General features: G+C 53.6%; 2 protein-coding genes across 2 annotated transcripts; one reads left to right on the top strand and one right to left on the bottom strand.

Moving 5' to 3' along the window:
- The first annotated feature begins 5012 nt into the window (after nt 1-5012).
- RPL29 (ribosomal protein L29) lies at nt 5013-7381 on the top strand. The gene is given in 5 exon segments (XM_033209414.1): nt 5013-5124; nt 5535-5579; nt 5897-5961; nt 6871-7198; nt 7201-7381. Coding segments are annotated over 4 exon segments (465 nt in total). The 5' UTR covers nt 5013-5124; nt 5535-5542; the 3' UTR covers nt 7236-7381.
- A 3408-nt stretch (nt 7382-10789) lies between these two features.
- On the bottom strand, nt 10790-16660 carry ACY1 (aminoacylase 1). Its single transcript, XM_033209327.1, has 15 exons — nt 16354-16660; nt 15829-15940; nt 14717-14781; nt 14523-14627; nt 14042-14136; nt 13653-13729; nt 13479-13568; nt 13322-13378; nt 12920-12993; nt 12785-12834; nt 12528-12672; nt 12357-12425; nt 11375-11454; nt 11162-11222; nt 10790-11078 (listed from the first exon to the last, which is right to left on the bottom strand). The coding sequence occupies exons 2-15, from the start codon at nt 15920-15922 to the stop codon at nt 10914-10916; spliced, it is 1227 nt and encodes a 408-aa protein (XP_033065218.1). The 5' UTR covers nt 15923-15940; nt 16354-16660; the 3' UTR covers nt 10790-10913.
- Nucleotides 16661-19208: the final 2548 nt, after the last annotated feature.

The following is a 19208-nucleotide window of genomic DNA, read 5'->3' as shown; positions in this document are numbered from 1 at the left end:
GGCCAGGCTGGTCTCGAACTCCTGACCTCAAGTGATCCACCCGCCTCGGCCTCCCAAAGTGCTGGGATTACGGGCATGAGCCACCATGGCTGGCTCCCTCCATCCATTTTTAAACCCCCAACCCCAGGTCATTCAGTCGCTGCTGGCACAACCCTTGTATCAGGAAGCTCACTGCCTATGGGAGCCGCCCATAGTTTGGAGGGAATTCTGATAGCAAAAATGCCCCTTGTCCATGAAGCTGGCATTTACTGTCCTCAGTCACAGCTCTGTCTTCTAGGGACACACAGAATCAGGTAGTCCCTCCCTCAGAAAGTTCTAAGCAGATCCAAAGTTCCAAAGCCCATCCGTCCCCCAACACCTCTCTCTTGTGGGGGTAAAACACCCAGATAAAACACCCTGGTTCTGATAACCTTCACAGTCCGTCTTACCTGAAAACACTGGTAGTCCCTGTCTCTCTGGAACCTCAGAGGTTGAGGGGCCCCAGCCCCGTGAGGAATGCCACTTTCCTCACCTTGGCTTTTGCTTATTGTTCTTTGGATCTTGTCCTTATTTTTAGCATCCACTTGCCACTGATTTTCTTTCCCCAAGCCCTGTCTCCCTCCCCTGAGGCCTTGTGGGGAAGATGCATGGATGGGACTAACCATGATTGAGCACCTACTGTGTACTTAACATAGTGTTCAGTGCTTTACTCAAATTTTCCAGTTTAACCCCAGGAGGTAAATACTATTTTTATCCCCATGTTACGCTGGGAACTGAGGCTTGGCAAGCAAGGCTCTGGGTCCAGGAGAAGAGCTGACTCTTATCTCTGAGAAATCCCTCCAGGCCAACTGGCTTCTTGACCCTGATTCTGTCATCTTCCTGGATTTCTGAAATGTGCACATTTAATTCCTCAAACATGTATCAGGTCCCCACATACTCCTGGGACTATGATAGGAACTGCAAAAACAACCCCAGGTGTCTCCAACCCCATCACTTTGCTGAGGAGACACTATGGGATTCTACTTGGGCTTTGAACTGGGTGATGGGTCTGGACAAGGCCTGGACAACACCCTTGCAGGTCACATGGGTTGGGCTGATCACTTCCAGCCCTATCCAGCCCTATCTTGTCACCCAGGCTCACATCTTTCTCTGCCTTGTGCCCAAGGCATTTGAGAGAGACCTGGCTGATGCTTTGCTGAGTCCAGATAGTGGCTCTGCCCAAGGCTACTCCATGGAGGAGGCAAATGGACCCCGGTCTCCAGGCAGATTTGAGATGGGGCAAGAACCACTCACTCATGAAGGGTGAGAGTGTGTCAACCCTAGAAGAAAGGTTAAGTTATTTGCCTTTTTGTAAGTGTGTACCAGAGACTCCTTTGACATCTGGTGATATTTATTGACCTCTTCTCAAAATAATGTTTCAAAATATGTAAAATAGATTAGGATTACAAAAGATTTTCATGAGCAGAGAAAGATGTCCACAACTTATGACTAAATGCATAAAATCAGGTTATAGAAGAGTTCATATAGTGTAAGTTTCCATTTATGAAAGGGAGAAGGAGTGAAAAAGGGAGGGAGGAAGAAAAGAAAGAAGGAAGGGAGGGAGGAAGAAAAGAAAGAAGGGAGAAATAAAGAAAACTATTCCTAGAAAGAATACTATCTTTATAGACATGGATGGCCCTATCATCCATCCCACTTTGAAAAGCATGACAGGGGCTCGGCATGGTGGCTCACGCCTGTAATTCCAGCACTTTGGGAGGCCAAGGTTGGTGGATCACTTGAGGTTAGGAGTTCGAGACCAGCCTGACCAACATAGTGAAACCCCATCTCTACTAAAAGTACAAAAATTAGCCAAGTGTGATGGCAGGCACCTGTAATCCCACCTACTCAGGAAGCTGAGCCAGGAGAATCACTTAAACCCAGGAGGCGGAGGTTGCAGTGAACTGAGATTAGGTCATTGCACTGTAGCCTGGGCAACAAGAGGAAAACTCCATCTCAAAAAAAAGAAAAAGAAAAGCAAAGCATGACAGGTCAGTGGCTCCAGGTCATGGCCCACTTTGGCTCCTGAACAGGTCAAGTCACAGCCAAAGTTCCTCATTCTTGTCACTGACTCCTCCTTGCCTAATAGCTGGGATTTCACTCTGGGCCAATCCCTAACACAGCCCCAGTGGTACTGCATGGCCATCGTCCATCACTGAATCTGCCTCCCCCATCAGACCGTGACTTTTTGCTCACTGCTTTTTCTGCCTCTGTCCTAACAGTCTAGCTAAACCAAGTCACTACTCACTTTTTAGGAGCTGTGGGAGTCGCTTCCCAGCTGGAAGGCCTGGAATAGCAGGGCAGCCTGGTTCTTTTAAAGTCATCACAGGCTGGGCATGGATTACTGGCTCACCCCCATAATCCCAGCACTTTGGGAGGCTGAGGAGTGTGGATCACCTGAGGTCAGGAGTTCGAGATCAGCATGGCCAACATGGTAAAACCTCATCTCTACTAAAAACACAAAAATTAGCCGGGCATGGTGGCAGGTGCCTGTAATCCCAGTTACTCAGGAGGCTGAGGCAATAGAATCGCTTGAACCCAGGAGGTGGAGGTTGCAGTGAGCCAACACCGCACCATTGCACTCCAGCCTGGGCGATGAGAGCAAAACTCTGTCTCAAAATAAATAAAATAAATAAAATAAAAGTAAATAAATAAAGTCATCGCAGCCCCTGCTGTCAGCCTCTACCCTGCTGGCTTCTCTTTCTCAAGGGTGTGGCAGTCAGACCTCCTCTTCCCTGTCCTAGTCTCCAGAGCTACCTCTTCCACTTCCTGAGCTGAAGACTTGACTTGCTGTCAGGCATCACACCACCCCCACCTCCTGCAGTCCCTACCTCTGCCCACCAGGTTCTCCACCTGTGCTCAGCACCCCACAAGGACTTTGTTCCTGCAGAGACACTCTCCTCTGGGCTCTGCTGTTTCTTTCTTGGCACCAGGTCATCCATCAGTATATAAGCCTGCTTTTCATTCTCCCAGCTCACACCTGCCAGAAAGCTTCCTTTCTCAGGAATGCTTCGGTAAGGAGTCATCTACATGTCCTGCCTCTACAACCTCCTTTCCCCTTCACTACCCAAACTTCTGCAGTATGCGTCTGTCACTCCATGAACCGGGCTTGTCAAGGAATGTTCACTGGGCATGTGTTTATTAAGCTCTTGCTCTATCTACACTGTGATGAGTTAGGTAGTGGGAAACGGTGATCAAACCAATCCCAAACTCAGGGCTCCTATGATAATGGATACATACACAAGTAAGTAAACAATGTAATTAGAGTATGGGAAAGTTCTATAAAGAAAGCAAACCATGGCCGGGGGCGGTGGCTCATGCCTGTAATCCCAGCACTTTGGGAGGCCGAGGCAGGCGGATCACCTGAGGTCAGGAGTTCAACATCAGCCTGGCCAACATGGTGAAAACCTGTCTCTACTAAAAATAATTCTTTAAAAATTAGCTGGGCATGGCGGTGTGCGCCCATAATCCCAGCTACTCGGGAGGCTGAGGCAGGAGAATCGCTTGAATCCAGGAGGCAGAGGTTGCAGTGAGCCGAGATCGCGCCACTGCACTCCAGCCTGGGCCACAGAGTGAGACTCCGTCTAAAAAAAAAAAAAAAGGGAGAGAAAGAAGAGGAAAAGAAAAGAAAGCAAACCACGAGAGAACACAGAATAACTGAAGAGATGAGGCAGAGATTCTCTATTTTAGATAGTGGAGTCCAGGGAGGCCTCTATAGGAAAGAGCACACCATCCAAAAAGCAGGGAGAAGAGCAGTCCAGGTGGCCGGGATAGCAAGTCCAAAGGTCCTGAGGCAGAATACACATCTGTGCTTGGCACGAAAGAAAGCCCATGGGTTTGGAGAGAAATAAATGAAAAAGAGCGGTTGTCAGGGTCAAGTGGGGTAAAGAATTGATCTTCAGTGCAAGGGGATGTCCTTGCAGATTTAAGGGACAGGATCTGATTTGTATCTTAAAACAAGTCCCCAAGCCCCACTGCTGTGTGGAAAATGAACTATAGGGGGAAGAGGTGGAGAGGGCAACAGAGTTGTTAGGGGCAGTGCTTACTCAATTCTGATGTCCAACAGGCACCTCACATTTAATGCATCCAACAAAAATATTTGGTTCATCATTCCCCCTCAAAACAAAACAAACCCCTGCTCCCCACTCAATCTTCCATCTCTGTAAACAGCCCCACCATTCACCCAGTTGTCAAGCCAAAGACACAGGGGCTATCCTTGCCTCCTTCTTCTCCCTCATCTTCTGTGTCCCAAGTCCAGTCTACTCTTTCCTTGTCCACTCCTCTGCATTCCCACTGTCCTCCCTCAGGCCCTCTCTCCTTCCTCCCCTCTGCTCCTTCTCCACGAAAGAGGTGTGTTTTTTGTTGTTGTTGTTGTTGTCAGGTGTTTTTGTTGTTGTTGTTGTTTTGAGACAGAGTCTGGCCCTGAAGCCCAGGCTGGAGTGCAATGGCGCAATCTTGGTTCACTACAACCTCCACCTCCCAGATTCAAGCAATTCTCCTGCCTCAGCCTCCGGAGTAGCTGGGATTACAGGCGCGTGCCACCACGCCCGGCTAATTTTTTTTTTTTTTTTTTTTTTGTATTTTTAGTAGAGATGGAGGTTTCACCATGTTGGCCAGGCTGGTCTCGAACTCCTGACCTCATGATCCGCCCACTTCGGCCTCCCAAAGTGCTGGGACTACAGGGGTGCTTTTAGGAACACAGATCGGCCAGGTGCAGTAGAAGGCGGAGGTTGCGGTGGGCCGAGATCGTGCCATTTAACTCCAGCCTGGGTGGAAGAGCGAAACTCCGTCTCAAAAAAAAAAAAGAACACGGATCTCCTTGCGTAACATCGATCCCTCAAGGACTTCTTTCTCTTTCAGGATCTTGAATCTTAAGAGCCAGGTCCTGGAGAAACAGAGAGGTGAAGAGGTAGCCTGAAGGGGGCGCAGGCAAGCTCGTAGCACCGCCTCCACGTCCGGCTTGGTTCTTCCGGGCCTCGGAACTTTTCTTCCCGGAGCGGAGGGAAGACTTTCCAGTAGTACTTTCCGGCGTTATTGACCCTGTTTCCCGTGCTGCACCGCGACCCCTTTCTCTTCCGGTTCTAGGCGCTTCGGGAGCCGCGGCTAAAGGTGAGTGTTGGCCGCGCGGCATCCGATGCCATCCGCGACTTCCGAGCGGCGGCGGGGCGCAGGCTGCGGAGGGGACGGGTGACCGACTGTGTGTGTGTGGGGAGCGAAGGCTGTGGGGTGGGAATGGTGTTTCTAGGTCCTAAGAGGGGAATGGCAGGGAAAACCACTTTATTGGGGAACGCAGCTTTCCGGAGGTAAGGAGTTGATTTCAGGGCATTATTACTTAGGTTTGGGAGGCGGGGACTGGCGTCGGGTCGTGCAGAGTAAGTCGAGACTGGTGGAGGCTGCACATCCTCTGTCTGCAGGCTCATTTCTGGCTTCTGGTCTCACGTTCCACCAGATGGGGCCGGGGGGCAGAGGTGGCCCAGCCCGGAGAGCCCTTAACCCTGATCTCCACTTTCGTCTTCTAGGTGCAGACATGGCCAAGTCCAAGAACCACACCACACACAACCAGTGTAAGTTTTTCCGGCCCTGTCTACATCCCAGACCTTGGCAAGGACTGGTTCAGGCAAACTGGGGCAGGGATGAAGGGGCACGTTTCCACTGTGGGCCTGAGGCTGATTGATTTCACCCAGTAATAACTTTAGGGTTATAGGTTTAGAGATCCACTTGAGATACACAGTGTTTTGCATTTAGTAGTAAGGGTTTCCCATATCTGAAGCGTAGCTGCTGTAGGAAGCGTTGGTTCTCCCAGACTTGCCAGCTGTGATGTTGGGTGGCCTTTATCAGAGGAAAGTTCTTTGTTGGCTTAATTCCCTTTTTTCTCCCACAGCCCGAAAATGGCACAGAAATGGTATCAAGAAACCCCGATCACAAAGATACGAATCTCTTAAGGGGGTGAGTGCACTGAATCACGTGGAAGTGGCTTTTCTTGGTTCCAGGTGCACAGTCAAGGCCTTTCATGTAGTTTTTCTCTTACTTTGGCTTCTGCCTGAGCAGAGCCTAACTGGCCTACCCAAAGCCTGCAATTCCTTTTTCTACCCTACCAGACCCATAATAAAGCTTTCCTTGGTCTTCCCCAGCCTGAAGTGTAACCCTCTGGTCAAGGCATAACCTGCCTCCTGGCCATCTCCCTTGCTTGGCAGTGGCACTTAGGGTAAGGAGTGGCCTTCTCTGAGTGTGTGCAGGGCACATTCCCACACTGACCAGCCTTAGGACCTCGATCTGACCCAGTCCTGTACTTGGGGTCAGCTTCTCTTCCTGTGTCAGGGAGTTCTAAGAATTAGCCGAGAAGGCTGGAGGGTCTAGGGGACAGCTGAGAGTGTCCCCAGTCTGTTCCTCCCCTTTTGCTCTCTGTTCTGTGGAGTAAATCACAAACTCTGTGCCTCAGTTTCCCCATATTCTGCCTCGGCTATAAGTCTTTTGGACCAGACTTGGTATTTAATTGACACCTTCTTCTAAAGATGGGAGGGCGGGTGTCCCTGAGGGGATGTCAGGAAAAAACTTGGTGGAACCCTTGCTGTAGGAAGTTGAAACCCCACAACACTTGGCAGACAGGGCAGCAAAGCGGCTTGTAATTTTGTTGTTGAAGGAGGTCTGCATCTGCACAGCATTACCCAGGTGGAGTATTGGCTCCCTGGGGTGGTGGTACACTTCTTCTGGAAATAGTTTCAAGAGGTTGGGTATTTCCACATTTGAGGTTGACTTGATGCTGTCTTTAGAATACTGGGTACCCCTATGGAGAGAGGCACCAGCGAGAGACTTGGGGACCCACATGCTGCCACCTGTACCATTCCTGCTTTTCAGGTGGACCCCAAGTTCCTGAGGAACATGCGCTTTGCCAAGAAGCACAACAAGAAGGGCCTAAAGAAGATGCAGGCCAACAATGCCAAGGCCATGAGTGCACGTGCCGAGGCTGTCAAGGCCCTCGTAAAGCCCAAGGAGGTTAAGCCCAAGATCCCAAAGGGTGTCAGCCGCAAGCTTGATCGACTTGCCTACATTGCCCACCCCAAGCTTGGGAAGCGTGCTCGTGCTCGCATTGCCAAGGGGCTCCGGCTGTGCCGGCCAAAGGCCAAGGCCAAGGATCAAACCAAGGCTCAGGCTGCAGCTCCAGCTTCAATTCCAGCTCAGGCTCCCAAGGTGCCCAGGCCACTACAAAGGCTACAGAGTAGGTATCTCTGTGTGCCAGCGTGAGGACAGAAGGACTGGTGCGACCCCCCACCCCCACCTCCGGGCTGCCATCTGCATGGCGCTGTGGTCCTCCTGTGCTGTTTGTACAAATAAACCTGAGGCAGGATTTGTTAGCCTCTGTCTATGATCCTGGGACTGGGTTTGGTTGCTCCATCTGTTGGTGTGGGAGAAGACATGAGTCTGTGGGTGGTGGGTGGTAAGGGGTGGGTGGGACTCAGGAGATGGGGCCCTGTAGTGGAAGAGGAGGACCTAATGAATGAGAAATGATTGGGGGCTTTTGGTAAGCTCCAGCACATTGCTTGCTGGACTGTGTAAGCTGCCCAGCAAAGGGAGGAATCTTTTTTTTTTTTTTTTCAGACGGAGTCTCGCTCTCCTGCCCAGGCTGGAGTGCAGTGGCCAGATCTCAGCTCACTGCAAGCTCCGCCTCCCGGGTTCATGCCATTCTCCTGCGTCAGCCTGCAGGAGTAGCTGGGACTACAGGCACCCGCCACCTCGCCCGGCTAGTTTTTTGTATTTTTTTTAGTAGAGACGGGGTTTCACCGTATTAGCCAGGATGGTCTCGATCTCCTGACCTCATGATCCGCCCGTCTGGGCCTCCCAAAGTGCTGGGATTACAGGCTTGAGCCACCGCGCCCGGCCCATTTTTTTTTTTTTTTTTTTTTTGAGACAAGTCTCCTCTCATCCAGACTGGAGTGCAGTGAGACCATCTCACCTCACTGCAAACTCCGCCTCCTGGGTTCACGCCATTCTCCTGCCTCAGCCTCCTCTAAGTAGCTGCGCCTGCCACCACACCCAGCTAATTTTGTTTTTGTATTTTTAGTAGAGATGGGGTTTCACCGTGTTAGCCAGGATGGTCTCAATCTCCTGATCTCGTGATCCGCCTGCCTCGGCCTCCCAGTGCTGGGATTACAGGCATGAGCCAGTGCGCCTGGCCCAAAGGGAGAAATGATAAACATCCTCATGAGGTCTTAAGGCGTACTCCGAGGGAGGGGAAGGGGCCCCGCTGAGCAGCCCTGCACTCTGGCCTGAGGTGTCCCAGACCTGGGTTCTTTCGGTGCACCTGGTCAGCATCCACTGCTCTGGGCTATGTTAGTCCCCCAACAGCTAGGGACCCAGGGAGGCAGATGGTGGTGGCACTGCTTTACTCCCATGACTGGTTCTGACCCTGCTGTGCCCCTGAGTCAGCTGCTTCACATAGAGGTCTTCATCCTCGGCAGTCAGTGAAGCAAGTAGTAAAGTAGTAAGCATTTGTGGAGGCTTCCTATAGAAGGCACCAGGTGAGCACTTCCCAGCTGCACTTAATCCTCAAAACCAGCCTTGGACAGTGTAGAAACTCATAAAGGGGTGCTGTTATGCTACAGCAGCAGGTGCAGCCCATGGCATGTGATCCCCTAATTCCAAAGTAGATATTATGATGATCTTTGTTTCACTGGTGAGAAAATATTGAACATAATGAAGCTGGGAAGGGGTGGAGGCTAGCATTTGATCCTAGGCAGTCCATGTGGGGCCCTAGGAGGCTTCAGTTACCCAACCAGGGCTGGGGCTGCCAGCTCTTGACTGTAATCCTGGCAGTCTCTGGGTGGTCAACTGCCCCTTGCCAAGGCGTGTCAGGTGGACATGGGGATGAAAGGGAGCAGGAGCAGGTTCTGTGTTCTGAAGGTGGTTTGGCCCAGACAGGCCACCAAGTTGATGACTTCCAAAGTGAGGTCCAAAGTGTACCTGCCATGAAAAAAGTGATCCCTTTACCAAGTGCCATTCTGAGGGGGAGGCCAGGTCAGGGCTTCAACTGGGCTTAAGATCACACCCAGCTGCTGCCTTCAGCCTCCAACTTGTACATGGAATCTGCCTTGTGCTCAGGAAGCACTAATTTCCAGTTCTTGAGTCTCGACTCATTCGCCTCCAAGCTCTGTCGTCTAGGGCAAACTATATTAGTGGAACATGTTTCTTTTTTCTTCTTTTGAGAGATCTTGCTCTGTCGTCCAAGGCTGGAATGCAGTGGCGTGATCTCGGCTCACCGCAACCTCCATCCTCTGGGTTCAGGTGATTCTCTAGAATCAGCCTCCCGACTATAGGCACATGCCACCACACCTGGCTAATTTTTTTGTATTTTCAGTAGAGACGGGGTTTTGCCATGTTGCCCATGCTGGGTCTTGAACTCCTGAGCTCAGGCAATCTGCCCGCCTCAGCCTCCCAAAGTGTTAGGATTACAGGCATGAGCCACTGCGCCTGGCCAGTGGAGCCTGTTTCTGCATTGCTAGTGGGACCTGGCATCCATCACAAGACTGCTGTACGGGTTCAATGTAAAGTAAGCCAGTCTAGGCCGGGCACAGTGGCTCACGCCTGTAAACGGAGCACTTGGGTAGGCCGAGGCAGGCAGATCCCGAGGTCAAGAGATCAAAATCATCCTGCTCAACTTGGTGAAACCCTGTCTCTACTAAAAATACACAAATTAGCCAGGCGTGGTGGCGCGGCAGGTAGTCCCAGCTACTTGGGAGGCTGAGGCAGGAAAATCCCTTGAACCCGGGAGGCGGATGTGAAACCCCATCTCTACTAAAAATACAAAAAGTTAGCTGGGCATGGTGGCGGGGGCCTTAGTCCCAACTACTTAGGAGGCTGAGGCAGGAGAATGGCATGAACCCAGGAGGTGGAGCTTGCAGTGAGCAGAGGTCACGCCACTGCACTCCAGCCTAGGGGACAGAGCAAGACTCCGCCTCAAAAAAAAAAAAAAAAAAAAAAAAAAGCCAGTCTAAGTCCTGGCTCCTTGTCAACTGTGAGCAGGAGTCATTGTTATTTCTATTAGTACTAAGCCTGCAGTCCACAGCCAGACTCTGGACTTCTCTTCTGGCTACAACTAGAAACAAAAAATCCAACCACCCCAACCCACCCATCTCCCCTGCCCCATGCTCAGAAGGTCAGAACAGGATAGAGCAGATCTGGCTAGATCAGGCTCTGCTCTTGGGGCCATCGTTTACTAGTTTACTCTTGGTAAAGCCTGGGGTCCTAGCAAGGCTGACATGGAAACCCACTTCCTAGGCCTCTGCACACAAAGATCCAGGGTGCTGAGGCCCTTAAGATGAACTGACCTAGTCTACCAGGACCCCTGTCCCTCTGTGGCCCCTGCTGCCAATACAAGGGTGTACAGGTTTTGACAAGAGCCAGCAGTCACCGTTGGCCCTCTGCCTGCCCCTCATCTGGCAGGGGCCCAGCTGGTCTATTCTGGTCCTGTCTTAGGATCCCAGATGTACACCCAGGAAGATGGGAGTGGTTCCTGAGGTCCTTAGTATCCCCCTTCGATGGGAATGGAATCCCTGACAGGTCAGAACTAAGTATGGTGGCCACTCAGATAGGAACTGTGGCCCTTTCTTGCTAGGCACAGACATGGCTGGATGGTACTGAATGGGTGTGCTGTATCAAGGGGCACAGAGCAGTGTGGGGTAGTGCAGAAGTGCTCACAGCCAGGCTCAGTTTCCTCATCTGTGAAATGGAGATGGTAACATGTCCCCAAGGAAAGGAAAATTCTTGCTCCACGAGTGTCCTTGGGGTTAGTAATTCAGAGACAGCCCTGTCCACAGACTTTATTATTTGGAAAGGGGAAGAGGAGGTCCTTGGCACTGGTTGGGATGGAAGCCCCAGGGGCAAAGGTTGAGGAGTTCCAGGGCTCAGCTGTCACTGGGCAGGGCAGGCACACTGGCAAGGGCAGGCAGCAGGCGTGTGTATATGTCCACCCCACGGAGGAACACAGCCTCATGCAGCCGTTCATCGTGGTCGTGCAGTAGCACAGGTGTGCGGTTCAAGGGTGAGAAGCCTAGAGCTGGGACCCCCACCTGCAGGGGCGAGGAGGAGCCGTTAAGGGAAAGCCAGCCTCAGGCCCAGTCCACTGCCCAGGCACTACATGCAAGTGGCTCACCGCACGGATAAAGCGGCTGTCAGTGGAAGCAGGCATGATCTCAGGCTCCAGAGAGAGGTTCCTATAGGAGAAAGGGCCTGGTGAATGGGGAGGGAGAAAGGGAAGAATTGAAGGGGCGAAGGAAGGTGGGAGAGAGGCAGGAAAAGGGAGGGGGCAGCAGGAAGGAGAGGAGTAGGGGGCTGGGCTGTGAGGAGAGCTGGCCAGTGTGCTCACATGTCCTTGCAGACCCGGCTAAAAGCTGCCCACCAGGGGTTTGAGTCATCAGTAGGTGTCACTTGGGGGTGCATCCACTTCTGAGGGACGGGAAGGATGGCAGGATCAGGACATGGGCCTGGGCATCTTGCCCTATTTCCCATAGAGTGGGCTGTGCCTGGCACAGAACACCTCCCCACCCACACTCCTTCACCTACCCAGACATCTGGGTGGCCAGTCCCGTCACAGATCCTCTTTCAGCCCCTCAAATGTCCTAGGTCTGGGATGTTCCCACCCTCCATCTACTTACCTCCTGGGCCATCCTTCAGATCCTAGCCCAAGTGCCCCTTCCTCAAGATGGCTCCCCCAGACCTCTCAGACTAGTTGGATACTCCAGTTAGAGGTTTTCAGAGTGCAAGGGGCCACCCTTTCCTGTACCACATGTATTGTATAAAAGTACGGCTGGGCACAGTGGCTCATGCCTGTAATTCCAGTACTTTGCGAGGCCAAGGTGGGCGGACCACTGGAGGCCAGGAATTCGAGACAAGCCTGGCCAACACGGTGAAACCCTGTCTCTACTAAAAATGCAAAAATTAGTTGGGCGTGGTGGCAGGTGCCTGTAATCCCAGCTACTCTGGAGGCTGAGGCACGAGAATTGCTTGAACCCGGGAGACGGAGGTGAGCCCAGATTGTGCCACTGCACTGCAGCCTGAGTGACGGAGTGAGACTCTCTCAGAAAAAAGTAATATCATATAAATATTTGATTTATATTTCCCTGTTTCACCATACAGGGGCATGAACTGTGCCTAATTTTATTCCCCACAGCATTCCCCAGCACCCACAGTAGCATCTACAAACTAATGCTTGTTGGAATAAAATGTGTCTATCACAGATTAAAGAAATGCCCAGACATATGCAGACACACCAAGCACACACTCCACTGTTGCACACTTGGGTCTCCCCCAGCTCCCACACTCTCCCATCACATGTCCCAAGTCCATACCTGGGCAAACTCTAAGGTGACCCCCTCGCCAGCTGCCTGGCACCAGCTCTGCAGCTGCTCCTCAAAAGCCTAAGGGAAGGGAGACGAGCTGATCCCTCAGGCTTTCCAGAGGCCTCTAGGACAAGACTGAGGACCCAGGATCCTTCCTCCAAACCCAGGTGGAGGTGGCACCTTGAAGTCCACATCCGGTGCCACACGGAAGTCAAAGCTGGCGCTCATGGTGGCAGGTACCACGTTATAGGCCACGCCACCCTCTAGCTTAGTCAGGTTCACGGAGGTCACAGCCCCCTCTTTCAGGTGGGGGTTTGACTGCAGCCTGTGGTGCGGGGACAGGGTAGCAGCAGCAACAGATAAAAGAGGTGGCTCAGACTCTATCCTCTGTGGTACCGCCTCCCAGAGCCACCCCACCGCTTCCCAGGCTGCCTCACCTCTGCCATTCCTTCTCCCGGAATGCCAGGATGGAGCTCACAACCTTGTGCTACGAGAAGATGAGGTTAAATGGGACAGTGGTCTCAGGATAGAGCCTCCTGAACTCCCAGACTCTCTCCCGGGGTGCCACGTACCAGCTTCTCTGCTGCTGTGTCCTCGATGAAGAGCGAGCCATGGCCTGGCCTCCCAGTGCTGGTGACCCGCACCCCTGGGGAGGTATAGGGGGAAGGGAGTGTCTTCAGCATGAGGCGCTGGAGACACAATCAGCCCTGGGGTGGACCCAGGTCTCCCCCTCATTTCAGGCTCCTCTGGCAGGGTCCTGTCCCCGCTCAGGGCCCATAGCATAGAGCTTGTTTCTGCCCAGTCAGGGCTTGCCCTCAGAGAAGCTCAGATAGGAAAGAGCTGGGAGGCAGAGGCTCTGGGTTCCAGGCCTTCTCAGGCCTCAACTTTTGCTGTGCAACCCTTCATAGGACCGTGCCCTTTCTGGCCTAGCCTCCCACCTGTAGAGTGAGCCCTCCCTCCAAGCTCATACTTACACCAGGGACTCCGCTCACTATAAAAGACAGTGAAGGCATCAGTGGGGTTGGCTATGCCTGAGGAAGGAAACGGGGTTCAGCGGGTGGAGCAGCCCAGTCCCCACTAGCAGCCTCCTACTCCCTGCCTGGCTGCTTATCGGCTTGCCAACCTGCTCACCCTCATCCAGGGCAAATCCTGCCCTCAGGGCTTGGAACTCGGGCCGCTGCACGAACAGCTCCATGCCTTGGTGACCCCCAACCTCCTCATCTGTAAAAGCAGCAGGGCCATGAGATGAAGAGGCTACCCCACCTCCACCCTCCCCTTTCCCAGAGGTATCTGAACCACTCCTACCAGGTACAAAGGTCATGTGGATGGTTCTGGGGAACCGGTGGCCCTCCACCTTCAGCCTCCTCACAGCCTCCAGGTACCTGAGGGGGCATAAGCCAGGTGCTGGGGGAGCCACCAGATGCTCAGGCTGGCCTGGCAGGCAGGGCCAGCAGGCTGGAGTCCTGTGTGTGCCCTGGACTTTATCCTGCCACACCCTGATAGGGACTCCAGAAAGTCCCTGCTCCTCTCTGGGCTGCATCTCCCTATCGATGCAATGGTCATGGCAGTAATTTCTGTCCAAGGGGTCAAGGTGCCCCTTGGCCTTAAGTTTCTCCAATCACCCCTCCAGGTCCTGGGTCAATCCACTAGACCAGTGGGGACATTGTGGAGGAGCGAGAATGGAGGACACTCACTGGATGCTGACGCACTTCATGTCCTGGGCACCCCTGGCATAGATGTAGCCCTCAGAATCCTTGAAGGCCTCAAAGGGGTCGTGACTCCAATGTTCCTGGGGGCAGGGATGGGAAGAGGGGCCCAAACTTCCAATTTAGCCATTAATCCACTCTGGTCAACAGTGGCCCTTCCCTAGGAGCCCACCATAGGGTTGGAGTGACAGGTGGAGTGGTGGGGGAGGAAAGACCGGGGCTGAAGAAGGAAGCTGATTGCCATCCCCCATCGCTGTCTCCTGCTTCCCACCCTCTAGTCCCTACCCCACTCTGGCCCAGATCTTGTTGCTGGACGAAGGCTGCTTGAGTGGTGTAATGTCATAAGGACGTTGAAAGTTAGTGCCAGGACTGGGACCAGGACCATGCGCTCTCTGAGGCTGGATCCTGGGGTCTGCATCACGTCTGTCCCCAAGGTCTGCAATGCCCACCGCCCCAGCCCCTTTCATACCTTGAAGACAGGCACCACATCCGTGTGGGAGTTGAGCAAGATGGAGGAGAGTGCAGGGTTGGTGCCTGGCCAGGTCAACACGGTCACCACATAGCCAGGTGCCACCTGGAGATGGTCAGGAGGGGAGGTGGTCTGAGCAGGGTGAGGAAGTGCCCAGGCCCACCTCCCTTCCCTGCTTAGGGCCCCAGGCTCACCTCCACTTTCTGACAGCCCAGGCCCAGCTGGCGGGCTCTCTCCTCAAAGAAGGCCACAGCAGCTCCTGGAGGCACAGAGTGTCTTGGGGCTGCTTCTGCCTACCCACAGCTTCCCACCAGCCCAGGCAGCCCGGAGAAGGGAGCACACCCAGCAATGGGCTGCTGCCTCCCCAACACACTGCATATCCCTCAGAGACACCTGCATTTCCATCCCCAAGAAAGAAGATGTTTTTGGCTAGTCAGTGACCCTTTCTGGAAGGCCAGGGGGACGTCCAGGGTTGCAGGAAGGTGTTATCTTCCTTAATTATGGGAAACTATGGCACAGAGACACAAAGAGATTCACCCACCATGTCTCAGCTGATTAATCACAGAGGAGGAATTTGGACCCATGTACATAATTCCCAGTCACCAAGTTTTTTTTTTGTTTGTTTGTTTCCTTTCTTTTTTTGGGGGGGGGGGACAGGGTCTCACTCTGTCACCAAGGCTGGAGTGAAGCGGTGCGATCTCGGCTCACTGCAACCTCGACCTCCCAGGCTCAAGCGATCCTCCCACCTCAACCTCCGGAGTAGCTGGGACTACAGGTGCGCCACCGTTCCTGACTAATTTTTGTATTTTTCTATAGAGACAAGAGTCTTGCCATGTTGCCCAAGCCAGTCTTGAACTCCTGGGCCCAAGCAATCTGCCAGCCTCAACCTCCTGAAGTGCTGGGATAAAAGGCAGGAGCCACCTCCCAGGCCCTAACCACCAAGCTTGATTCCCTAAGGGCTGTGGCCTTTGTCCAGCCTCAGTGGGCTTCTGGAAGGCTTCTCCTTCCCCTGTGGCTGCCTGAGGCTTCCCCCACCACTCCTGCCCTGGGGAGTCAGGTGAAGTTTTTCTTTAACCAGCTGCCAGGAGTAACCTTGGGCAGCAGCAGAGCGTCTGGGGAAAGCATTCCTCCATAACCTGGAGGGGCTGCCTCAGTCTATTTACTTGGGCAATGACTGCAGGGGTTGGGGAGCCATGTGGGACAGCAGAGGGGGGCTCAGCTGGGTGACAGGTGTTGGAGGCTGGTTTACAGCACAGTCCCCGTCCGTTAGGCCCCGTCACAGGCTCTGGAACCACCGTCTTCTCACCATAGTCAGGCTTGGGCTGGACGGTGCGGATGCGCAGGTACTGGCGGAAGAGCGTCACTGATGGATGCTCCTCCTCGGGACCCTTGCTGGTCATGGCGCTGCGCGTGGTGAGCTGGGGGCAAAGTGAATGGCTAACTACCCCTCCCAGTCTCTGGATCCGGTGCGCTCCTGCACACAGTCCGTCCCTACGGCGGTTCCCGGATTTCCCACAGGGGTAGGATTTCCCATTAAGGAGCACCCATTCTGTTTCAGGCTCTGGGCTGTCTGCTTCCAGCACATTTCCTTATTTAATCCCCAAAAGAGCCCCATGAAGTTTGTGCTCAGAATGCCCACTTTACAGAGGAGAAAGCCGAGAGGCTCAGAGAGGTTCGAGGACAGCTCAGAGTAGCCGAGCGAGGTTTGAACCCAGACTTGTACTCCCTCATCCCTCAAAAAACAACAACAGCAAAACACCCAATGCCTCCCAATTGCCCGGCTTTCAAGCCACGGAGCCCCAGTCCCTCTATCCCTCCCCAGGGCCCCCACCTCACTCTCCTGTCGCTGAGTTCACGCTCGCCTCCCAGCGCCCGCCCCTGACTGTGGCCTGGACTTAGGGTCCTGCGAGGTCCCCTGCGAGGTCGCAGGCTCAGGACCGCCCCAGTCCGCCCACCACGTGCCCGGGGCCGGATGTCGGGGCGGAGCCCAAAGACCGCCAGTGAAGGCCGTCCCAGCGCCCGCGACCGCGTCGGCGCGGAAGTCCCCGCCCGCCTCTGGTTCGGGCCTCAGCGGGATTACTGGAGGCTTAGATCCGGATCCCGCCCCCCGGCAGCGGCCGCGGCAGCCAGCGACGCCCCGTGAGCTGCGAGCTCCGGGCTGGCCCCGCCCCACACGCCTGCCACTCCTGCCCCCGGAGTTCAGGACGGTCCCGTCCCCTAAGGACGCCTCCTCCTTCAGTCCCCGGATAGGGCGGGAGGAAAAGGGTTCGCCCCGAGGCTCTGAAGATGCAGAGCTGCAAAGCGCTCGGCCTGCGTCCTTGCGCTCCTCGGCAAGTCTCCAACAGCTCCCCTGTGCAGGCCTCAGCGCCTCGGGGATGTCCTCCCTAACGCCTCAGCTCCGCTTGTACTGAAGTTATTGGTCATTATCTGTCTGCCCACACTGTGAGCTCCACTTCCTGCGAGGCCAAGGAGGCAGGCTGGGGGAAGGGGTTCTTTCCCACCTTTCCTGAGGTTTAAGTCTTGGCTGCTCTCACATAACATGGGGGCAATTGAACTTTAACTGATAACAATGCTGGCTAATTCTTTATTTAGTTATTTTTTTGATACAGCCTCACTCTGTCATGTGGGCAACTAGATTTTAACTCATAACAATGCTGGCTAATTATTTACCTATTTATTCATGCGGGCAAACAGACTTTAACTCATAACAATGCTGGCTAATTATTTAGCTATTTATTTTTTTTGAGACGGAGTCTCACTCTGTTGCCCAGGCTGGAGTGCAGTGACTTGTTCTTGGCTGACTGCAAACTCCGCCTCCTGGGTTCAAGTGATTCTCCTGCCTCAGCCTCCAGAGTAGCTGGGACTACAGGTGCGTGCCACCACACTGGGCTAATTTTTGTATTTTTAGTAGAGACAGGGTTTGTCATGTTGGCCAGGCTGGTCTTGAACTCCCGACCTCAGGTGATCCACCAGCCTCGGCCTCCCAAGGTGCTGGGATTACAGATGTGAGCCACTGTACCCAGCCAGTGCTGGCTTTTTTTTTTTTTTTTTCTGAGATGGAGCCTCACTCTGCCGCCCAGGCTGGAGCGCAATGGTGAGATCTTGGCTCACTGCAAGCTCCAACTCCCGAGTTCACGCCATTCTCCTGGCTCAGCCTCCTGAGTAGCCGGGACTACCGTCACCCACCACTATGCACTATGCCTGGCTAATTTTTTGCATTTTTAGTGGAGATGGGTTTTCACCTTGTGAGCAATAGCCAGGATGCTCTCCATCTCCTCACCTCATGATACAGCCACCTTGGCCTCCCAAAGTGCTGCGATTACAGGTGTGAACCACTGCGCACGGCCCAATGCTAGCTATTTTTTTTTTTTTTTTTTGAGAGAGTCTCGCTCTGTTGCCCACGCTGGAGAGCAGTGGCATGATCTCCGCTCACTGCAAGCTCCGCCTTCCGGGTTCACGCCATTCTCCTGCCTCAGCCTCCCGAGTAGCTGGGACTACAGGTACCTGCCACCACGCCCGGCTAATGTTTTGTATTTTTTTTTAGTAGAAACAGGAATTGACCGTGTTGGCCAGGATGGTCTGGATCTCTTGACCTTGTTATCCGCCCGCCTCGGCTTCCCAAAGTGCTGGGATTATAGGCATGAGCCACTGTGCCCAGCCAATGCTGGCTCTTTTTTTTTTTTTTGAGATGGAGTCTGGCTCTGTCGCCCAGGCTGGAGTGCGGTGGCGCAATCTTGGCTCACTGCAAGTTCCACTTCCCAGGTTCACATCATTCTCCTGCCTCAGCCTCCCGAGCAGCTGCGAGGCACCTGCCACCACACCCGGCTAAATCTTTGTATTTTTAGAAGAGACGGGGTTTCACTGTGTTAGCTAGGATGGTCTCGATCTCCTGACCTCGTGATCCGCCAGCCTCGGCCTCCCAAAGTGCTGGGATTACAGGTGTGAGCCACCACGCCCGGCAATGCTGGCTAATTCTTTTTTTTTTTTTTTTTTTGAGACGGAGTCTCGCTCTGTCGCCCAGGCTGGGGTGCAGTGGCGTGATCTCAGCTCACTACAAGCTCCACCTCCCGGGTTACGCCATTCTCCTGCCTCAGCCTCCTGAGTAGCTGGGACTACAGGTGCCCGCCACTACGCCCAGCTAGTTTTTTGTATTTTTTTTTAGTAGAGACGGGGTTTCACCATGTTAGCCAGGATGGTCTCGATCTCCTGACCTCGTGTTCCGCCCGTCTCGGCCTCCCAAAGTGCTGGGATTACAGGCTTGAGCCACTGCGCCCGGCCAATGCTGGCTAATTCTTAAATCGCATTCCCCACACCCTCTAGGTTCCTGACTCCCTCAGCTTGGCTGTCCGGACCCTGGATTTCCCACGAATCCCAGTGGTCATGCAGCAGCAGTAATACACCCCGCCTCCCACCAGCAATTCCCCAGCCTTATGTGGCTGAGTACTCAGTTATCCAGACTCATTCAGTCCTGTAACCACCCTCCAACCTAGGCATTGCCATCATACCCGTTTTACAGATGAGGAAACTCAGGCACAGAGTGGTGAGGCCAGGCACTTAGGAAGTGGCGCACTCTTAGCCTTCGCAGACTGTTGGAGCATCCCCTCCAGCTCCCAGGCCCAAAGTAGTCCCAGACTTGCCTCCCACTCCCGTCTCTCCCACAGCACACCAGGAAATGGAACCTGTCAC

This window comes from Trachypithecus francoisi, unplaced genomic scaffold (genome assembly GCF_009764315.1).
Source record: "Trachypithecus francoisi isolate TF-2019V2 unplaced genomic scaffold, Tfra_2.0 Lachesis_group0, whole genome shotgun sequence".
Lineage (NCBI taxonomy): Eukaryota > Metazoa > Chordata > Mammalia > Primates > Cercopithecidae > Trachypithecus > Trachypithecus francoisi.
Note: the sequence above shows the minus strand (reverse complement) of the source record. Positions and strands in the feature narration are given on the sequence as shown.